At 44.3% G+C, this 21,214-nt stretch overlaps 1 protein-coding gene across 2 annotated transcripts in view; it reads left to right on the top strand.

Annotated features, from left to right (window-relative positions):
• GALM (galactose mutarotase) overlaps positions 1–21,214 on the top strand; it is a 115,303-nt gene that overhangs the window by 70,153 nt on the left and 23,936 nt on the right. For both annotated transcript variants that reach the window (XM_042979651.1, NM_001290593.1), the window contains exons 2-4: positions 888–1,042; positions 6,368–6,574; positions 12,384–12,465. In XM_042979651.1, the coding sequence (XP_042835585.1) occupies positions 888–1,042; positions 6,368–6,574; positions 12,384–12,465 (444 nt within the window). The remainder of the gene's footprint in view (positions 1–887; positions 1,043–6,367; positions 6,575–12,383; positions 12,466–21,214) is intronic.

Genomic DNA, 21,214 nt, shown 5'->3' with positions numbered 1-21,214 from the left:
TGATGAGACTGGGATGATTTAAATTTCTTTGTGTTTTGGGGTGCCTGGGTGGCTCAGTTGGTCAAGTGTCCAACTTTTGACTTCAGGTCATGATCTCACAGGTTGTGGGTTCAGGCCTCGCATCGGGCTCTGTGCTGGCAGCATGGAACCAGCTTGAGATAATCTCTCTCTGTCCCACTCCTCCTTGCACTGTCTCTCTCTCTCTCTCAAAATAAATAAATAAACATTTAAAAAAAGTTTTTTTAATTTCTTTGTGCTTTATAAAGTTCTTTCAAAATGTTTGTAAGGAGCATGCATTACTATTGGAAGGGGACAGTTTGTGTGTAAAGCCAGCCATTTTTCTGTGTTTCCCTGAGGGCTTGGATATGCCTAAATTATTACTACTTTCAGGTTCTCTCAGAAGAAAGTGAGGGGTGGGGGGAATACCTGGGTGGCTCAGTCGTTAAGCATCTGACCTCTGCTCAGGTCATGATCTCACGGTTCATGAGTTCAAGTCCCACATTGGGTGAGCATGAGCCCTGCTTGGATCAAGCCCTACTTCTCTCTCTCTGCCTCTCCTGGGATTCTCTTTTTCTGTCTGCCCCTTGCTTACTTGTGTGCTCTAGGAAGGAAGGAAGGAAGGAAGGAAGGAAGGAAGGAAGGAAGGAAAGAAAAGAAAGAGAAAGAAAGAAAGAGAAAGAGAGGAAAGAAAGAAAGAAAGAAAGAAAGAAAGAAAGAAAGAAAGAAAAGAAAGAAAGAAAGAAAGAAAGAAAGAAAGAAAGAAAGAAAGAAAGAAAAGAAAAAGAAAAAGAATGAATAGAGTGGTGGGCAGCACCGTGAGCCTCACCTTTGGTTTGAAGTTTTAAAAAACACTTTCATCCCATGTCCCTCATCCCATGTCCCTGCAGGGTACCTCCAAAAGCAGCCCTACTTTGGAGCAGTGGTTGGCAGGGTGGCCAACCGAATTGCCAAAGGAACATTCACGGTGGACGGGAAGGAGTATAAGCTGGCCGTTAACAATGGGCCCAACAGTCTGCATGGAGGAGTCAGGGGCTTTGATAAGGTGAGTCAGGGGCATGGACGCAGTCCTCACCTGGCAACTTCACAAGCCCCTTCAAACATACCTTCTATTTGCCAGGCTCGACCCTCGGCCCTACAGCAAATGGGTGATACGGGAAAGAGGCTGGTCCAGTGATCGAGGGCAGTCAAGGCACTGGCCCTGTTCCAGGACCCGTCCTTCTGTAGCTCATCTGACCGGAACAGGCAGGGGTCCCTGAGTGAAAGGGTGGCAGCCCTTGACCTGGGAAAGAGGGAGAATGACTTTCTCACAGCGTCTGGATCAGGAAGTCCAGTTGACGTTAGGCACAACAGAAAAGTGGCTTAAACATAATACCTACCTTACTGTACTTACTGTACAAGGCATTTTGCACCTATTCTCTCCCATGCTTTCTAGAACCCTGTATTCTCACCAAATGAGAAATCTGAGGCTATGAAAGGCCATATAACTCCTGAGTTGGGCTGCCTGACCCGAAGCCCTCATTTCCAGACCAAACCCGCTGGTGTCCTCCACAGCTGCTGTAGGTGCCCCCAGGCCAACACACACCCCTGAGACTGTCGCTCAACCCCCTCCCTGGGCAGCGTGGCGCCACATCCAGGCCTACCCTTCCACCGAAGTGCCTCACGCCTCAAAATTACCTCAGATTCTCCCCAGTTACCTCTTTCCACACTAAGAGTCTTATTCCCTAAGTGAACCCCTGGAAAAATAAGGCTGGGAAAGCAAATTGGTCAAACACCTTCTCCCTGAGGTAGAAATGCGTGGCCTGCTTCCTGGCTGTGTGGGAGTCTGCGGATTACCCCCCAGTGACTCTCTAACTAGTCTAATTTCAGGGAGGTAATTTTGGTAGCTAACTCTCCTGTAAATTATACCACCCAGTTTATTTCCCAGGGAAGAGCCAGAAAACACAGGAACGTGTATGGCAGTTAAAGGTCACAGTTTCTCCTTTTCTGCCTCTTACTGCCACCTGTCCCACTGAAGGAAGTTGGTTACTGTCTTTCCCCTGTTTCACCAATTTCCTGTTTGTGGCCTAGAACCACATTGCCTCATCTGTTCCCCTTTCCTCCATGATTGAACCACTCACACCAGGAAGGCATGAAGGCAAGAGAGAGCCTCTGTCCTGCAATACTAGGGCAGAGGGTCTCTGGAATGTGCCAGGTACAAGGCATATGGAGTTTCCTCCAGAGGAAGTTGGGCCCAGCTCTGTTCTAACAGGGATCTTCAGAGGAGCCTCAGAACAGCACCTGTTCTAGCTTGTTCCTGTCCCTTCTATTTCACTGTAGTATTTTCTGTGGGGTTGCTTAACATGTGTGCCCCATGAGAACATAGCAAGATAGTGAGTATACATATCCTTCAGTGCACTGGGCCTACTGAGCCCCTTCGGTGAAGTGGGGAACATAATATGGTGGGCGTTCCTGAGACTCCAGTAGAGTGAGGGAGCCAGACCCTTACATGAATAGCTGTTATAGGCAACAAGCCCCATAATATGGATGCCAGTGGTGCGCTAAAGGATCTGGGTGTGGACAAACACATAGTAACTGGGGAGGCAGGATTTGAATCACCCTTGAAGAAAGAATAGCATTTCGTTTGGTAAGTAGATACTGGAGATAATGGCTGTGTTGATGCCGAAGCCCAGACAGAGGTAGGGAAAGACGTGGAATGTTATCGTGGAGATACTGAAAGCCTTTGAGCTGTAAGCTTTCATACAGTAACATGAACAGTATGAGAGGAGCTTTGTTTCAGGTTGTAGTTCATCTCAGCAATTACTGAATAGTTGTTGGTTTATAAGTAAGTCTTCTTGTACTTCAACACATTTTTTAAATTTTTTACTTATTTTTAAAATTTTTTTAACGTTTATTTATTATTAAGAGACAGACACACAGAGCATGAGCAGGGGAGGGGCTGAGAGATGGAGAGACACAGAATCTGAAGCAGGCTCCAGGCTCTGAGCTGTCAGCACAGAGCCCGATGCGACGCTCGAACTCACAAACCGCGAGATCATGACCTGAGCTGAAGTCAGACATTTAACTGACTGAGCCACCCCGGTGCCCCAACACATTTTTTTTTAAAGGTGAAATTTGACGGGGTGCCTGGATGGCTCAGTCAGTCGAGTGTCCAACTTGGCTCAGGTCATGGTTCATATGTTTGAGCCCCACATAGGGCTCCTTGCTGTCAGTACAGAGCCTGCTTCGGATCCTCTGTCCTCCTCTCTCTCTGCCCCTCTCCCACTCATACTCGCTCTCTCTCTCTCTTTCAAAAAATAAACATTTTTTAAAAAAAAGATGAAATTTGAGTAACCTAACAGGATTAGAAATGGTATATAAGTAGGCCTAAATATGCAAACATGGAAATTTTCAGGAAATGTGGAAACCTCAGGCTCTGGGATATTCTCCCATGAATAGGAATTTTATTTTCCACAGAATTATACTCATCTGATAATACTGGTTTCCACGAAAAAAACTTTCCACTGTGTTCTTTCTCTGAAGGACAAAAACTAGGTAGCAAATTAAGAACATTTTATTTCAAATATTTTATTCCTACAATTTTCCATTTGGGGGATTCTTTTTTCTTTTTTGAATCATGCATATAACCAGCTTTATGTTATAAGTGTCTTGAAAGTTCAACATTTCTGGGAGATAACTAGGGTGTAAAATTAATTTTTTTACTAAGGTCAGTGAATTTGTTTCAGATCCCAGCTGCTTTCACCGTAGGTGAACGCAGAGACCTCCACTCCTGCTGGATTCCCCTTCCTGGTAAATGTGGGCTCACTCAACGGCAGTGAGCAATGCTGACCACACCAGGAGGGGGTGGGCAGAGCCATTCCTGTGGCCCTCAGGAATTATTATCTTTCAGGTCTATTTGGAATGACAGTGTTTGGCCTCAACTCTTCTGTTGAAAAAAGGAGATTCAAACAAAACATTGAAATGAAGATGTGGAATGGGGTAGACTGCCAAGCCTGAGTTAGAATCCTAGTCATGTCACTAATGACACGTATGACTTTAAACAAGGTGGGGTTTTTTTCCCCCCTCTAAACAATGGGCATGAAGTATGAAAGGATTCTACTCAACTCTCCTGGAATGTGGGAGGTAGGAGTGGACAAGGTAATGCCACTGAACTCAATTTGCTCATCTGTAAAATGGGGTCATAGTATCAATTGGAGCCATTTGAAATTGCCAGTGTTCAACTGTGTTGACCTACAAAGACAGTCATTTCGTTTGATTCAACCAAATCCTCACCTTACACAATGATTTATGTAGGGGCGCCTGGGTGGCTCAGTCAGTTGAGCGTCCGACTCTGGGTTTCAGCTCAGGTCGTGATCTCGTGATTCATGAGTTCGAGCCCCACACTGCTAGGGTGGAGCCTGCTTGGAATTCTCTCTCTCTCTCTCTCTCTCTCTCTCTCTCTCTTTCAAAGTAAATAAAATTTAAAACAAAACAAAATGATTTGTGTAAGCACCAGTGGCTGGTGAGCACTGAACAAAGGGAGATCTCATGTCAACAAAAGGCCTTTTAGCTAGTGACCCCAGGGCTCCATGAAGGGACTGGGGTCTCTGCACACTGTGTCCTCGGATGATAGAGAATAAGGAAACAAGCTCAGGATCAGACCACTTAGTTCAAATCCACTGTCTTCCTAGCCAAAAGAAGCTAGGGAAAGCAGTGTATTCTGAGTCCCAGCTCTCTCAGTCTAAGTGAGGATCATGGTGCCTACCCTAAGTCAGCTCTGAGACAGATAAGATAGTGTCTGTGAAGTTTCTAGCAAAATGTCTTGGCCCATCATGGGCACTCAGTATATCCTGGTTGTCCCTCCTCCATAAAGGTAATATTGAGGCCTCTAGGGCAAGGGAGAGGGGAATCACTGTGTCAATGCCAAATTCCTATTTCCGAAAGCAAAAAACTCCTGGAAAACTTTTCTACATATTTTTCCTTTTTTTTAATGTTTATTTATTTTTGAGAGAGAGAGAAAGAGAGAGCGCAAGCAGGGGAGGGGCAGAGAGAGAGGGAGACACAGAATCTGAAGCAGGCTCCAGGCTCTGAACCATCAGCACGGAGCCTGATGCGGGGCTTGAACCCATGAGCCGTGAGATCGTGACCTGAGCAGAAGTTGGACGCTTAACTGACTGAGCCACCCAGGCGCCCCTTCTTCATATTTTTCTTGTCACCCTTAGAACCATATTTTCTAGAATGAGAAAAAAACTTCAAGATCTTTTTTCAAGCCCTCTGTGGCAGGAATGGTTGCCCACCATCACACAGTGAGCTAGGAACAAACCTTGTCCCCAAGTCAGGACTCCTGACTTGTGGGTAAGACTCTTTCTAACAGAACAAGTACCTTCTTATTTGTTTGGAACTCTGCCCAGGGAATATAGAGAATCTTGGAGCATTTTTTTTTATATAAATTTTTTTTTTCTTTTTTCTTTTCTAAATGTTTATTTTTGAGAGAAAGAGAGACAGAGAGTGAGCAGGGGAGGGGCAGAGAGAGAGGGAGACACAGAATACAAAGCAGGCCCCAGGCTCCGAGCTGTCAGCACAGAGCCCAACATGGGGCTCAAACCCATGAACTATGGGATCATGACCTGAGCTAAAGTTGGACACTTACCCAACTGAGCCACCCAGGTGCACCCCCCCCTTTTTTTTTTTTTAATAAATATTCATAAACAGTACTTCCCTGGGACAGAGGAGCTGACTTATTTAGGTCATTTTTAAAAAAAAAATTTTTTTTTTAACGTTTATTCATTTTTGAGACAGAGAGAGACAGAGCATGAACAGGGGAGGAGCAGAGAGAGAGGGAGACACAGAATCTGAAACAGGCTCCAGACTCTGAGCTGTCAGCACAGAGCCTGACGCGGGGCTCGAACTCACGGACCGTGAGATCATGACCTGAGCCAAAGTCGGACGCTCAACCGACCAAGCCACCCAGGCGTCCCAAGGTCATTTTTTAATACTATTAGCAGATAGTGCTATATGACATTTATCAGATGGGTCACCAAGATAAAAAAATAACCTTTTAAATAAGGGGAAGAAGGAAATATAGGCACATACATATCAATTTAAGGAGGAAGAGAATGGGGAAGGGGAGTAGGTAAAGAGAAAGAAAACATTTTTTCTCTCAAAATCTACTTTTCTGTATAAAACAAAATTTTAGAACAACTAAAATCCAAGCTAAATAAATAAATAAACTAAACTAAAATAAAATAAAATAGAATCCAAGCTATTATTCCAACATCTTAAAGATCATATAACCATTTCTCTTCCTAGAATCACTGTCTTTAAATATTGAAATGTGGCGTTTAGCTGGAGATTGCAATGACTTAACAGCTTTGAAAACACTTTTTTCTAGGTCGTCTGGACCCCTCAGGTGCTGTCAAATGGTGTCCAGTTCTCGAGGATCAGTCCAGATGGTGAGGAAGGTTACCCTGGAGAGTTGAAAGTCTGGGTGACATACACACTGGATGGTGGGGAGCTTATGGTCAACTACCGAGCTCAGGCCAGTCAGACCACACCGGTCAATCTGACCAACCATTCTTATTTCAACCTGGCAGGCCAGGTAAGAGAACTTACCTCTGCTCTCCTGCTTAGTATAAAATGTGACTTACCTCTCCTCTCCTGCCACGTGCTTTGTGGAATGACCTGGGGAGTAGCTGGATAGACCCACCCAGAATGGACTTAGCCTGGCAATGGAGTCACCTGGTGATGAGGAAAAATGCCTAGCAAAACAGCTGACTCATAGTAGGTGCTCAATAAATGGAAGTTACAGAGAAAGGTGGAATGAGTACATTGTGTTACTAAGAGAACTCTCTCTTTCCCATAGGTTCAGACAAGTACCCAGCTGTTTCAAGAACTCCCTCTCTTCTAACTGTAACATGAGTTTACATTTGCTCCCTCATTCCACTCCTACTCCCAAAAAATTACTTCCAGTTAAGTTCCACTTTCCACCCTTGGGACTTTAAAAATGTGCCTGGCTCAGCCCCTTTAGGTATGCCACCAACATTCGTATGTCTCTGCTGTACTTCCCACCCTAAGAGGGGTATAGAGACACTCTCACCCCTCTTAGGTAATCCCCTCTACACTACCTTATTCCCAACTAATGGTAGTATTTTAGTTTGTTGAGGAGGCTGTTACATGAGGCAGAGGGAAAAGTTTAGCTAAACTCTGTAGACTATATCTATTGCTTCCTCTTCATCTGAAAAACTCATTGTTGTCTACTCTACTTGAATCACTTTGGCATGATTTCCTACCACAAGATGATGTTCACAGCCAACTAGTAATATCTAGCATTTTTACACTCTTTTAGGAGTCTGCTGACAATGTGCTGATTTTTTTTTTTTCTAGGATCTTTTCAAATAGCACGATGTGCTGATTTTTTTTTTTCCAGGATCTTTTCAAATAGCACGAATTAATTGGTTCTTATGTAATTTCCAAAGTTCTCCCTTGAAAAATAAAGAGGATTATAAACTTGTCTATCCCTTACCCTCAGAAACTTCTGCCATGCTCCTTGAGATCTCAAAAACAAACCAAAAACCAAAGCTGCCCAGCCATGCGCCTCTGCAATAATGTGCATAAAGACCCTAATTTTTTTTTTTTTTTAAATAGGCCAATTTGGGGCTTGAACTCATGACCCTGAGATCAAGACCTGAGCTGAGATCAGGAGTCAGACTCTTAACCAACCGAGCCACCCGGGCGCCCCTTATACACCCAACTTTTTATAATAAGCTCAAAAGGAACCTGGCAGAAATAGAATAAAATATTAGTGGGTTTGTATAGGTAGTAGATCATGGTGGTTTTTTACTGTTTTCCACATTTTTGTATACTGAGGACATCCTATTCTGTAATGGGTGGGAGGTGGCCTAAAGAAAGATTCAGAGATAGGAAAGAAATTATGCATGAAATATTACACCTGCCAATGTATTCCAATCAAGGAGACAAAATGGGAATGTAACATTCACTAAAACTCTTTCCATTTACGTGGCAGGACTCTCAGAGATCACAGACCCCACCCAAAAGGGTGTTCAGTGTTAGCCCCCTTCTGCATACTGTCTTAGTGAGTGCAGCTCGAACCCATAACCACTAACTTCAGGGTTGAGGATAGGAGGGAGCCATCAGCCTTTTGGGGAGCATCACAACAAGAGTGGGTAGCTGTTTACGAGGCCTGGAGTCAAAGGGCTTCTGCATCTTCAAATCATCTCTTACCCTACCCAGGAAAGCATTTTTTTACTTATTTTTGAGAGAGAGAGAGAGAGAGAGAGAGAGAGAGAGAGAGAGAGAGCACAAGTGGGGAAGGAACAGAGAGAGACACACACACAAAATCTAAAGCAGGCTCCAGGTTCGGAGCTGTCAGCTGGAACCCATGAACCGTGAGATCATGACCTGAGCCGAAGTCAGACGCTCAATGGACAGAGCCACCCAGGCACCCCAGCACTACTGTATGTCTTAAACTGTCCCCAGGGAAATAGCTCAAAACTTGATCATTTAAAGTGGTCAGCTCATCTTATATATTTTCTTTTTGTTTTGTTTATTTGTTATTTAATAAGCAGTATGTTTGTGCTACTTGGGGCCAAATTTTGACTCATCACTTCTAAGTTTGAGTGTTGGAGACCTGGAGGGAGGAGAGAACTGGTTCTCGAAGAGTGGAAAAGGTATATAGGTTGCAGGTTGGTTGGGCTTTTGTTGTTGTTCCTTCCTTATCTAACCCAAAACTGGGCAAACGTGGTTTTGTTTTGTTTTGTTTTGTTTTTTTGTTTTTTGTTTTTTGTTTTTAATTGAAATTTTACCCAAAGAGGTATGAAAGCAGCCTCGGGGAATTTGAGATGAGAATAGCGGTGGTTCCAGTATGACTGGGTAGGTATGTCAGCAAGGACCCGGTTCTTCCGCCTTTCCACCCTGCTCCTTCAGTGTTTTTGGCTTTTGCCTTCAGGCTTATCCTTTTATGGTCACAAGATGGCTGCCATAGCCCCAGGAATCACCTCTACATATAGTCACCACCAGAGACAAAAAAGGACCTATTCCTTTCTTCATATCTCTAATGCTCCATTTTAAAGAATAGACAAAAAACTTCCCCCAGAAGCTCCCCAGCAGACTTTCCTTCACATTTCATGGGCCAGAAGTGTGTCCCATGTCCTGCCTAACCTAATCACCAGCAAGAAAATTAGGCCACCATGATTGGCCCGGTGGGATTGGGGAGGGAGCCCTTTCCCTGAGTATACAGCCTACCATAAGATGAATCAACAAGGCAGCGTTCTGCCAGAGAAAAAGGAGGGCGTCCGTAAAGGAGCTGCTATGACTTTTGGGTGGTATGATAGTGTCCAGGATATCCTGCTAAAGGTGATGACAGCTGAATTAAGGCAGTGGTAGGGGTAATGCAAGGAAAAAAAAAGAAAACCCTGCAGGCCATAATGAGCTCTATAAATGGTTAATGTTCTGAGCTAGCAGCAGCTGAGCAAAGTTAACCAAAACAACACTGAACCCAAAGATGGGCCTCAGGATCTGTTGGTGGATCAGCATTTCTTGCCAGGTTTTCATCAGCCTGGAAAGGAAATGAATCCAGCAGTAATATTCCACTGAAGTGGGTCATTGCATTATTCCAGGTCAGAAGAATCATAAAATGAAGCATGCTTCCCTTTAATAAAGGAATGTAGGTGCTGCTTTGTGACCCAGTGCCTGTTAAGAGAGCAGCTGTCTAATAAATGTTCCTTTCCTTCTCCCCCCCCCCCCCGCCAGGCTTCTTCCTAGCCTCTTAGACTTAGCAATTTATTTTGGTATGTGATGGAATCATTTGCTTCCTGCCCTAATGCTAAAAAACACACAGAGAAGGAAAGTCCTAAGCAGCATTATTCATCATAATAAAAAGCTGGAAACAAGCAAAAGTCTGTCAACAGGAGAAGGGATAAACAGATTGTGATACATTCGTACAATGGAATATTCCTCAGCCTTCGCTGGAGCACTGAGCAGATAGAACCAAGGAAACAGTCCCCAGTTCTCTTCCCTCATCTCCGCTCCCCTCAGACCCCGAGGCCTCTTCGGTGCTGGCGGTACCACCGAGGCGTGAGAGGATAGCGGCAGGGGGAGCCGGGCAAGAGAGGGACCCCTCTAGTCCAGAGCTGCTCTAGGTGGTGGTGCAGACCCTTCCCATTCTGGACCCGCCTTCTCAGGTCAGAACAGGACCAAACAAATGGCTAAGGAAGAGACTGTGGGCAGAGGCCTGACCTTATCTCCGCCCCCCGTCCACTCCTACCCCTGCCCGCCTGTACCCACCGGGAGAACACAAGACCACAGCAGTTCTTCAGAACCAGAGCCTCCTCGGAGTGCAATTAAAGCAATTTCTGGCCTGTTTAGACATCGATTCTTATGGTCTCTAAGATCCTGGCATTTCTCCTCAGGACGACTCCATTTGATTGTGGAGGCCTGAGTCTTTCTGATTAGAGGATCTGTTTCAGTTAACCCGCAGGGCTCCGCCTCCCTCTGCTTGCTTCTCAGGAACCCAGCAGGGCTTTCAGTGCGACTTAGCTCGAGGTTTCTCAACCTGAGCATGTGGACACATTGGGTCAGATAATTTCTTTGTTGCAGGGATGGGCATTGTAGGGTGTTTAGCAGAATTGCTGGCCTCTTCCCACTAGATGCCAGGAGCATTACCACCCCCAATTATGACAATCAAAACTGTCTCCAGACATCGTCAGATTTTGCCCTATGGCAAAATCATCCCCAGTTGGGAGCCACTAGGTTAGCTTATTTTTGAGCGTTCACTTAGCAAAAGCCCTCTCCTGGTTCTCCTTCCACGTCTTCTGCTATGAAGCTTGAAAATTTACTCCTATTAGAATATAATCCTTTTTAGCAGAAACATATACGTGTATTTTCCAATTTGCAAGGAGCACAACATGGCTTTACTAAACCTCTTCACAAGAATCCTGGAAAAGGTGGAGGCATTACTGGCCCAGTTTTACCTTGAAGGAAAAGTGATTCTAGGAGCACCTGGGTGGCTCAGTCGGTTAAGCGTCCGGCTCTTGACTCCGGCACAGGTCAGGATCTCACAGTTTGTAAGCTTGAGCCCTACACTGAGCTCTATGCTGACAGTGTGGAGTCTGCTTGGGATTCTCTCTCTCTCTCTCTCTCTCTCTCTCTCCCTCTCTCTCTGTTCCTCCCTTGCTTGTGCTCTGTAAAGAAAGAAGGAAAAGGAAGAAAGAAAGAAAGAAAGAAAGAAAGAAAGAGAAAGAAAGAAAGGAAAGGAAGGAAGGCAGAAAGAAAGAAAGAAAGAAAGAAGAGAAAGAAAGAGATTCTACCTGGCCATTCAATAGAGCTGGAGATAGACCACAGGCCTTCTGACTACTGACCCTCTATCTTTGACCCCACTGGGGAGGGCAAGCTGCATCTTTTAAAAAAAAAATTTTTTTTAACATTTATTTATTTTTGAAAGAGACAGAGTGAGAGCAGGGGAGGGGCAGAGAGAGAGGGAGACACAGAATCTGAAGCAGGCTGCAGGCTCTGAGCTGTCAGCGCAGAACCCGATGCGGGGCTTGAATCCACAAACCGTGAGATCACCTGAGCCCAAGTCAGACACTTAACTGACTGAGCCACCCAGGCGCCCCAAGGGCAAGCTGCATCTTTAATGGAAGAGATGGGCAAGCTCTCAAAAGCAGGAACTCCAGTTCTGACTCCCAGGCTTCTGTCATGTGGTAGAGGACGGGTCCTCCGGGTGGGAGCTGGGCCAGAGAAGGGTGACAGATACCCCACCTCTAGCAAGCCTGGAGGTGATACCAGGCCAACCAGTTATTGTGTGTTCCGGGCCAACAGCTCTTGCTCTTCTATTTGCCTGTCATGTGTGAGGAGAGTGGGAGAAACCCCTCTGCTAATAAGCCAAAGTCCAAAAGTCTTTCAAACCAGTGATGTCTCTCTGACTTTTCACGTTCATAATTCCATTTAGAAAAGAAGATGCATGCTGGGGTCACGCTTGAAAACTTCTTTCAAATGTATCCATTGCTCTGTCGAGGACCTATCTGCCGATGCTTAAATGAACGTATTAATGATCGCCATAGGTCAAGTGGGATTTCTAAAATTCTTGTCAATGCCTGCAAACATTTCTGCAAGAGAAGTTAAAAAGCAAAAAATATAGGCACGCCTGGGTGGCTCAGTTGATTGAGTGTCTGACACTTGATTTCGGCTCAGGTCATGATCCCGGGGTCATGGGATTGAGCCCCACGTTGGCCTCCTGCTCTGAGCATGGAGTCTGTTTAGGATTGTCTCTTGCTTTCTCTCTGCCCATCCCCTGCTTGCGCACACACTCTCACTCTCTCTCTGTCTTTAAAAAAAAGTAAAATAAGATTAAGCATTAAATCTTCTTTTCTTTCTCTACCTTTCCTTCCCAGGGTTCCCCAAACATCTATGACCATGAAGTCACTATAGAAGCTGATGCCTTTTTGCCTGTAGATGAAACCCTGATTCCTACAGGTTGGTGACTTTAAACATCTTTATGGCAATGCAGAGCTGGGGTGTGATTGGAGGAACATCGAAACTTCATTTACCTAAATGTATTTTCTCTGTTGGCCTGCCAAATTGCCTATAATTACCATGATTAGACATTTATGTTGGTTGTGGCTGGGGGACCATATAATTAAACAAACAAACCGGGACACTGTTGAGAAGAAAAGGAGATGCTATTAATAATTAAGCCAGGGCAACAGGTATCAACCGGAAGTTTTTTTTGTTGTTTTTTTTTTTGGTTTTTTTAGTGTTTTATTTATTCTTGAGTGAGAGAGAGAGAGAGACAGAGCACAAGCAGGGGCTGGGCAGAGAGAGAGGGAGACACAGAATCCGAAGCAGGCTCCAAGCTCTGATCTGTCAGCACAGAGCCTGACGCGGGGCTCGAACTCACGAACCGTGAGATCACGACCTGAGCCAAGTTGGATGCTTAACCAACTGAGCCACCCAGGCTCCCCTCACCTGGAACAGTTCTAAACAAGCTGGGTCATATGGCCATCCTGGCTGAGCCTTAGACAGCAAAAGTTCTCCGCTAAAATGTAAATCTGGTACTTCTTAGCACCTTAGCAGAGATAAATTTACCTAAACATTACCTCACCACTGCAGGACACTGATAGAACACAACGTGGTTTTTGATGGAGGATGAAACGTTCTACCCCGAGAAAGACAAATGCATATGTCACCTCTGAGACACAGTTGGGGGAATGGGGTAGCATAGGGAGTCTAAAGTATCAAAAGGGAAGGTGAGGTGTTGCCAGAATCAAAGTTTATGGGTGTATGTGTGCATCTCCTAGGTTAACTGGATTGAGATCATCTTGGTTATTATTATTTGGGATCAAAACTGCCTTGGTTCAAATAGGCAAATCCGTAGAGATAGAAAGTAGATTAGGGGGTTGCCAGGGGCTGGGGACAGAGGGGTATGGGGAGTGCCAGTGGGTACAAGATTTCTTTTTGGAGTGATGAAGAGATTCTGGAATTAGATAGTGGTGATGGTGGGATAATATTGTAAATATACTAAACACTACTGAATTGTGTACTTGTTAAAAGGGTGAATTTTGTGGTATGTGGATTATATCTCATTTAAAAACAAAGAAAGAAAGAAAGAAAGAAAGAAAGAAAGAAAGAAAGAAAGAAAGAGAAAGAAAGAAAGAAAACGAATAAACCTTGGTTCCTGTGGAGTCTCCAGGATTAGGTGGTATGGATTTGTACTAGACTGTAGGTGCACTGCCATCTGCCTCCAGGGGACAGGTGGATGATGGCAAGATGGCCAGCAGGGGTGCTGCTATTCATGTCAGCTTATGGAAATTCACTTGAAGTAATTACCACCAGAGCAGTAGATAAATATTCTTATTGGGATTTCATTAAAATCAGAGATGAGGTAAGTGTAGAAGTCTTAGTCAAAGAAAACCAAAGTGGGGCGCCTGGGTGGCTCAGTCGGTTAAGCGTCCGACTTCAGCTCAGACCATGATCTCATGGTTTGTGAGTTCGAGCCTCGCCTTGGGCTCTGTGCTGACAGCTCGGAGCCTGGAGCCTGCTTCAGATTCTGTGTCTCCTTCTCTGCCCCTTCCTTGCTTGCGCTCTGTCTCTCTCTCAAAAATAAAATAAACATTAAAAATTTTTAAAAAGAAAGAAAGAAAACAAAAGTAGAGGATGAAAGAAAAGAAGAGCAGAAATCCAGAAATACACAAACACTTGCTCATCAGCCCTTATTCCCCTGGGAAGAAAGGCTGCCTGCCTTGGCCTTGGGCTGGCCAAGGTCTCCTGCTTGATGGCAACTTGGAGGTGTTGCCTCAGAGCCCCTTTGCCAGAGCATTAACATCCTGTGTACCATCCTCTGGGGCGTCTGTTCAGAGCTCCAGCCCTCCATAAGCCCATCTGCTGGCAGCTCCGTGTGGAAGGTCAGGAAGGCCTTTCTCTCTGTTCCCACCCCGTGTAAGTGTGCTACTATTTTGGTTGTCATTTCTGCTAATAAAGAACGTAGAATGATAGCATAGGAGCAGTTTGAAGCCAAGGGCACCATCTTAACCAAATAACCAAGTTTAAATCACCAGTAATAAGATGTATTGTGTCCTCCTCGTATGATGTACTGAAAAAGTACATTGTGTGATATTCTGTCAAAAATGCCTAACCTCATTCCATTCAGCAGAAGGCATCACACGAACCCACTTGAGGGACAGTCTGCAAAATAATTAATCCGTATTCTTCAATGGTGTCAAGGTCATGAAAGACAAAGCAAGGCTGAAGATTGGTCACAGAATAGACCAAGGAGATAGGACAACTAAGTGGAATGTGAGAATCCTAGACTAGACCCTGAGTCAGAAAAAGGACATTAGTGGGAACGCTGGTGAAATTCTAGTGAAATGTGTAGTTCAGTTAATAGTATAGTACTAATGTTAATTTCTTAGTTGTGATCATTATACCATGGTCGTGTATGATGTTAACATTAGGGAAAGGACGGTTATACAGAGATGTACTTTTTTTTTTTAAGTAGTCTCCATGCCCAATGTGGTGCTTGAACTCACAACCCTGAGATTGAGTTGCATACTCTGTTGACTTACTAAGCCAGCCAGTCACCCCCAGAGATGTACTATTTTTGTGACCTTGCTGAAGTCTAAGATTATTTCGAAGTTTAAAAAAAAAAAATAGTCCAGGGATCCAAGTAAGATATGACTTTAATTTTCCTGGACACCTGCCTTACTTTACAGGTAAGGGCTTTTGTTTTATTTTGTTCTCTTTAAAACAATGAGGCTGTGTTTATGGCCTCTAGTTCAAAATTATTATGAGGAAAATAATAAGAATGTGAGCCTGCATGCTAAACGGTAACTTCAGTTAACAGCGGGAATTAGAAACCCATAAATACAGGGGCTATAAAATTAATTAGAATAATAATGAGAAATCAAGATAAATGCATTACAAAACTTTTTTTTGCATTGCAGTTTTGAAGGTTTTCCTAGCTCTGGGGCTAGTTTTAAAGGCTCTTATGTTTGTGTTGGTAACATGTGTCATCTTCTGATATTTACATGACTCAGTGTGAGGCTGAGTAAACTGGTCCATCTTGTCCTAGATGCAGCCTGATTACATTGGAACTGTGTGTTGTGAACTATAAGGGGAAAATGGCGGCTACTCTGTTGTGACTGATAAAGAAGAAAATGAGTTAAGTAGCTTACAGGTGGAGCTGATGACATAAGTGCATATTTATTTGTGTAGATTTATAAAACCTCACATTGTCCTATTGAGTTTTGATCAGGTGAAAATCACAAAAATGCATAATTCATGCCGTGGGAAGATTATTTGTTGTGATTGTAAGTGATCATTGTGGCAAAGCCCAGTAGAACTTAACGTGTAATCTAATGAAACGCGTAAAACTCATGTCCATCCCAGTTCTGCACTGTGAGTGGTTTTAGGATCAAATTTTATACTTTGTACTAATTTTGAACACCTGTGAAGCTGGGTTGGCTGCAGGCCCTCTGGGCTCTGGGAGGCAAAAACCATGGCTGTAGCCTTGAATCTGCTGTTAACTAGCTAGGTGACCTTCAATGTATGCATAACATTTTAACATTCAACTTCCTTAGACCCTCATTTCCTTTTCTGCAAATAGGAGGGATATTGAACTCAATCCAATTTTATGGACCAGTAAATTTTCTTTAGAAAATAATTTGACAGACTTACGTAGAGTTGCCCAACTTTTTGTTTTGCCAAGTTAGAAAGCAATCATAAATATAGGGCTATTAAAACTAATGGGAATGTATGTATATTATATTTCAATTAAAAAAAATTAAACTAACCAGGGTAATAATGAGGAACAGAAATAAATAGACTAGGGGAGCCTGGCTGGCTGAGTCGGTAGAGCACGTGACTCTTCAATCCTGGGGTCATGAGTTTGAGCCCCATGTTGGGTGTGGAGCCTACTTTAAAAAAAAGAAATAGACTGAATTCATTTTTTTAAGACCCAAGTTGCCATTTATAATCACCATCTTTTCATAAAGAAAAATACTTTAATTATTTAATTATTTATTTTGGAGAGAGAACTAGCTTGAGCAGGGGAGAGAGGTGGGGAGAGAGAGGGAGAGGGAGAGGGAGAGGGAGGGAGGGAGAGAGAATGAGAGAGAATGAGAGAGAGAGAAAGAGAGAGAGAGAGAGAGAGAGAGAGAGAGAGAGAGAGAGAGAGAGAATCTTAAGCAGGCTCCATGCTCCAGTGTGGAACCCAACATGGGGCTTGATCCCACGACCCTGGGATCATGACCTGAGCTGAGATCAGAGATCAAGAGTCAGACCCTCAATCTGCTGAGCCACCTAAGCGTCCCATTAAAGAAAATATTTTAACACCACAAAAGGGGGGAGATTTTAATCTCAGAACAAAGAACAACACTTTACATTGAATTCGTCTTGCTTTTAAAAGAAATGTGATAGTAGATTATCCAAATATGTCTCAGTTTTCTGTGAACCAGTAAAAATTTTACCATGGACTCATGATTGAGAACCAACAATTAGTCTGAAAGGTCACTTGTAGCTCTTACATTCTGTGATTCTACAAGGCTCTCAATATAATATTTTACTGCTAGTTCTACCACCCTTCAAATCCATTAGAACTCTATCATGAAAGTAAATAAGTTGCAACAACTTCAGAGCACATAAAAAATCCATAAGTCTTTTACCTATCCATACACTAGCCAGTCCCAACATAGGTTATGTCTGTTTTCCCAGAAACACTTTGACTGAAATTATAGGGTGTTTCTTCTTCCCCTTCCTCAGAAATGCCATAAGAAATAAGCAAAGTATATGTTTCCTTAGGAACTGCCTTCCAAAATGGGTGGCAACTCCCACTCTGCACTGCCATGATGGAAGAATTCACATGTCTGGCCCTCTTTCAGCCAAGAGCAAATCTCCAGGAGCCCAGATTTCATTGGACTCTTAACACGGACCAAAAGTGCATGAGCATGTGGCTTCATTCTGAGACCAGTCCAAAGTCATTTGGTCATTTGGAAGTACCTCCCCTATGTTGCTGGGCTTGCCAGGAATCAACAGCCTAGTGGAGAGTCAGCCAGAATAGTATCCATTAACCTGGAAAATATCAGGATAGGTAGAACTCGGACACTTGTTATAGAGGGAAAGCACTGTCTGGGGACCCCTGGATAGAGGAGATGAGAGTTAAATAAAACCCAAAAGGGCAAGTGGAAATTTGCCAGGCAACCAGAAGAAAGGTGTTCTGGATAGAGATGAATAAGAATAAGGAGAGCAGGAAACAGCAGGAATACCCCCCAGGCCAGCACTGGGCTTCTGGAGCATTCGGGGCATGTGTTTGGTAGCAGAAAACCGATGGGCCTGGAGAGGTTGGCTGGAGCCATGTCTGATCTGCACCAGGCTCTGGTACAGCTACAATCCCTGGGGTGGCTCTGGATGACCCTCGGCTGGCCTGGAGTTCAAGGCCGCTCCACGCAGGGCAGACTCACAGGTGTACCTGAGTCCAGTCTCAAACTTCAGCCAGAAGTGGACTTGAACCACAAGGCCACTTCCTTGAGACGTGCTGCAAGAAACCCGTTAGACCAGCCATGCTCTGTTACGAGTTCTGGGTAATTGATATACAGTATCTAGAGATGGTGGTTGTGCTGAATTGAGAAAAGGGAAGATACTGTTTGTCTATCTGTGAGAGGAGGTGAAGGTTTATGATAATAATAGCTAGTATTTCAGAGAAGACTTTATAAATGATAATCCATGCCAGAATACTAAAAGGTAGGTTCTGTTAATTTTTATTTAACAGCTATGGACCCTGTGGCACAAGGAGTTTAAGTAACTTAACTGGGGATCACGCAGTTAACAAGTGGTGGAAAGCTGGGATTCAAACCTAGGTAGACTGGTATTAAAATTCCTGCTTATAATTAGACCTGTACTCTACAGACCCGACAGTGTGGTTAGATGTCAAGAAGGTTTCGGGGGGGTGGGGGGAGAGGAAAGAAAGAAAAGTAATTTCTTGACTATACAGATAGCCAAGATAACCATGTAGTCAAGAAATGGGAAGTAAGCCAAAAAGAAAAAAAAGAAGTTCTGACAGTTGAGTGTTCTCATTTCCTGTCTACCTTTCATATAGGTAGTCTCACAGCTTCTCTCTTTTCCTCCCTGTTTCTCCTTCTCTTAAATTTATTTTGATTTTTCTGCATAGAAAACAGAAAACAACGTATATTGAAAAATGGGGGACAGAGGGAAGACAAAGATGCTGGCATAAGAGGCTTTCCTGAGACTAAAGAGCCTGAGTAGAAGTGTCTGGCCATGTTAGACTGACCAGGAAGGGAATGTAGGAAAGGAACAGTCCATTTTAAAGCTCAGAATTATTGGGGCACCTGGGTGGCTCAGTCGGTTAAGCGGCCGACTTCGGCTCAGGTCGTGATCTCGCAGTCCGTGAGTTCCAGCCCCGCGTCGGGCTCTGTGCTGACATCTCAGAGCCAGGAGCCTGTTTCAGATTCTGTGTCTCCCTCTCTCTGACCCTCCCCTGTTCATGCTCTGTCTCTCCCTGTCTCAAAAATAAATAAAACGTTAAAAAAATATTAAAAAAAAAAAAAAGCTCAGAATTATTCCCTGTGTCCCTCAGTAATCTCGGAGGTCATTGCTCTGTTGCAACATAGTACCTTGTTTGGCGACACATCTCTTGTCCTGCTGGTTCTTGGTTTTCTCATCTGCAAAATCTTGTCATGACCAACTTATGGTGGTGGATTAGGAGGAAGCTCAGGAAGCAACATTTTAACCGTGAGGTTTTTTATCAGATCATTCTTTGAATTCTGTGCGGGTTTGTCCCAAATGCTTCATCTGACAAATTGTGATTTCTGACCTTCATTTATCCAGCCTCCTCTGGACTTTGTGCCAAGTCCCCCAGGTTTGCTTCTAAGTTTGAGTCTTTCTGTGATACAAGGGTGTTTGATAGTCCCAAGCCCCTCCTTTTGTGACTATTAATTTATACTCGTGTTTGTTTTTCAGCTCCTTCTTTTTGTTTGCCCTTTATAAAAACTATTTTTGAGGGAAATGCTGATGTAGGTCTAAACCTTGCGGGTGATTTTCCACCTTGGTTATAGATATTCGGTAAATAATTTTTCAGGTGAAGGGAAAACCCATTGTCATGAGAAAGTAGCACCTCTTCTTTTACAGCAGTTGTAATACTGTGGCCGAGGTACTCAGTAAAAGGGGACCTTCCCCTGTGTGTGTTTGGGGGAGGGGTGGAGTCTTATCCTCCATTTTGTTCGTTACTGATCGGGCGTTGTCACACAGAAAGGAAAGGGATACCTTGGCATACACTTTTAGGGAGCCAAAGCAAGCACATACCATGAAATCCCCTTGTCTTAAACATATAGCCTCCATTTAGACCTCTACCTCAGGCAGGGCCCTCTGAGAATCTCGAGCTCCCTTTCTTCCTGTTGGCAACTTGGAGCATATAAAATGTCTTCAGCCCTTTCAGTCAGTAAAACACAGAAGACAGCAGCCTGCATTACGTGCCTCCTTCATTCTCCCCCTTTCTCTACTCTGCTATGAAAAGCTAGCCTTTTCCCAAAGCTCAGTGGAAAGCCTCAGCAGGTGTAGGGGTAGCAGAAGCCTTCAAAGGGTCCCATTCAAATAATTTAGCACCCCCACCCCCCACCCCACATTTTCCCCACTGGAAATTTCTGCCATTTTGCCATCCCTGGAGGCTTCCAGGCAAACAATATCCCTCGTGTGTTGTTAGGCTGCAAGACTCCAGCATCTTTGCTTTTCTTCTGGGGGAGAAAAAAAGAAGAAGAAAATATTTTGAATGAAAGAGTAGAATCCACACCTAACTTCTGAAGCTACTGCTCTGGATGTAGTTCTGGGCACTTTGGAGTCGGCAGTGGGGGTTGGGGCACGGCGTCCTTCTGCACAGGTGCCTCTCTTACGCCACAGCTGCACCAACAGAAAGGCTTCTGCAGAGATGGTTCACCTATAGACCAAGAGCAAAGTCTGCAGCTAAGCTGTCAGGCCGGGTTTGCACGTCAGCAGTTAATTTAGCTTTGCTTCTTCCGAGCAGTTATTCTTCCCTACTTAAAAAAAAGGGGGCGCCTGCCTGGGTGGCTCAGTCGGTAGAGCCTCCGACTTCGGCTCAGGTCATAGTCTCACGGTTCATGCGTTCGAGCCCCCTGTCGAGCTCTGTGCTGAAACCCCAGAGCCTGGGGTCTGATTCGGTGTCTTGCTCTCTCTCTGCCCCTCCCCTGCTTATGCTCTGTCTCTCTCTCTCTCTCTCTCTCTCTCTCAAAAATAAATAAACATTACAAAAAGAATTTTTAAAAAATTGCACCCTGTAAAGCATTTGGCACTACTTAGGATAGGCTCACACTCTGTTCCTGGGACATATCCTGAGTGTATGTTTATATTTGTTGTTATCAGGACTGTCCCTGTCGTTTCCCAAAAGTGGAAATTCTAGAAGACATTTACCAGGAAGGACCAGTGTATGATCGATGTCCACAGAGAGAACATTCCAGTGCCAGATCTCTGGGCTGCCACGTCAGGCATTTAGCTTTGGGGCCTGAGTCTAGTGTCCTGTCCTGTGGTGACAAGAGGAAATTGGTCCCCAGAGCCCTGCTCGGGTACTAAGCTCCCTAAATACGAGCAGGTGAGAAAATTCAGGCCTTCTGTTTCTCGAGGGATTAATTCATTCCCAGGGTTGTAAATATTACACAGCCTCTTTTTGTCTTCAGAACCGTGAGACTTGGAGGCAGTGTGGGCA

This window comes from Panthera tigris, chromosome A3, assembly GCF_018350195.1.
Source record: "Panthera tigris isolate Pti1 chromosome A3, P.tigris_Pti1_mat1.1, whole genome shotgun sequence".
NCBI lineage: Eukaryota > Metazoa > Chordata > Mammalia > Carnivora > Felidae > Panthera > Panthera tigris.
The sequence above is the reverse complement of the archived record's forward strand: the minus strand, read 5'-3'. Positions and strand labels throughout refer to the sequence as shown.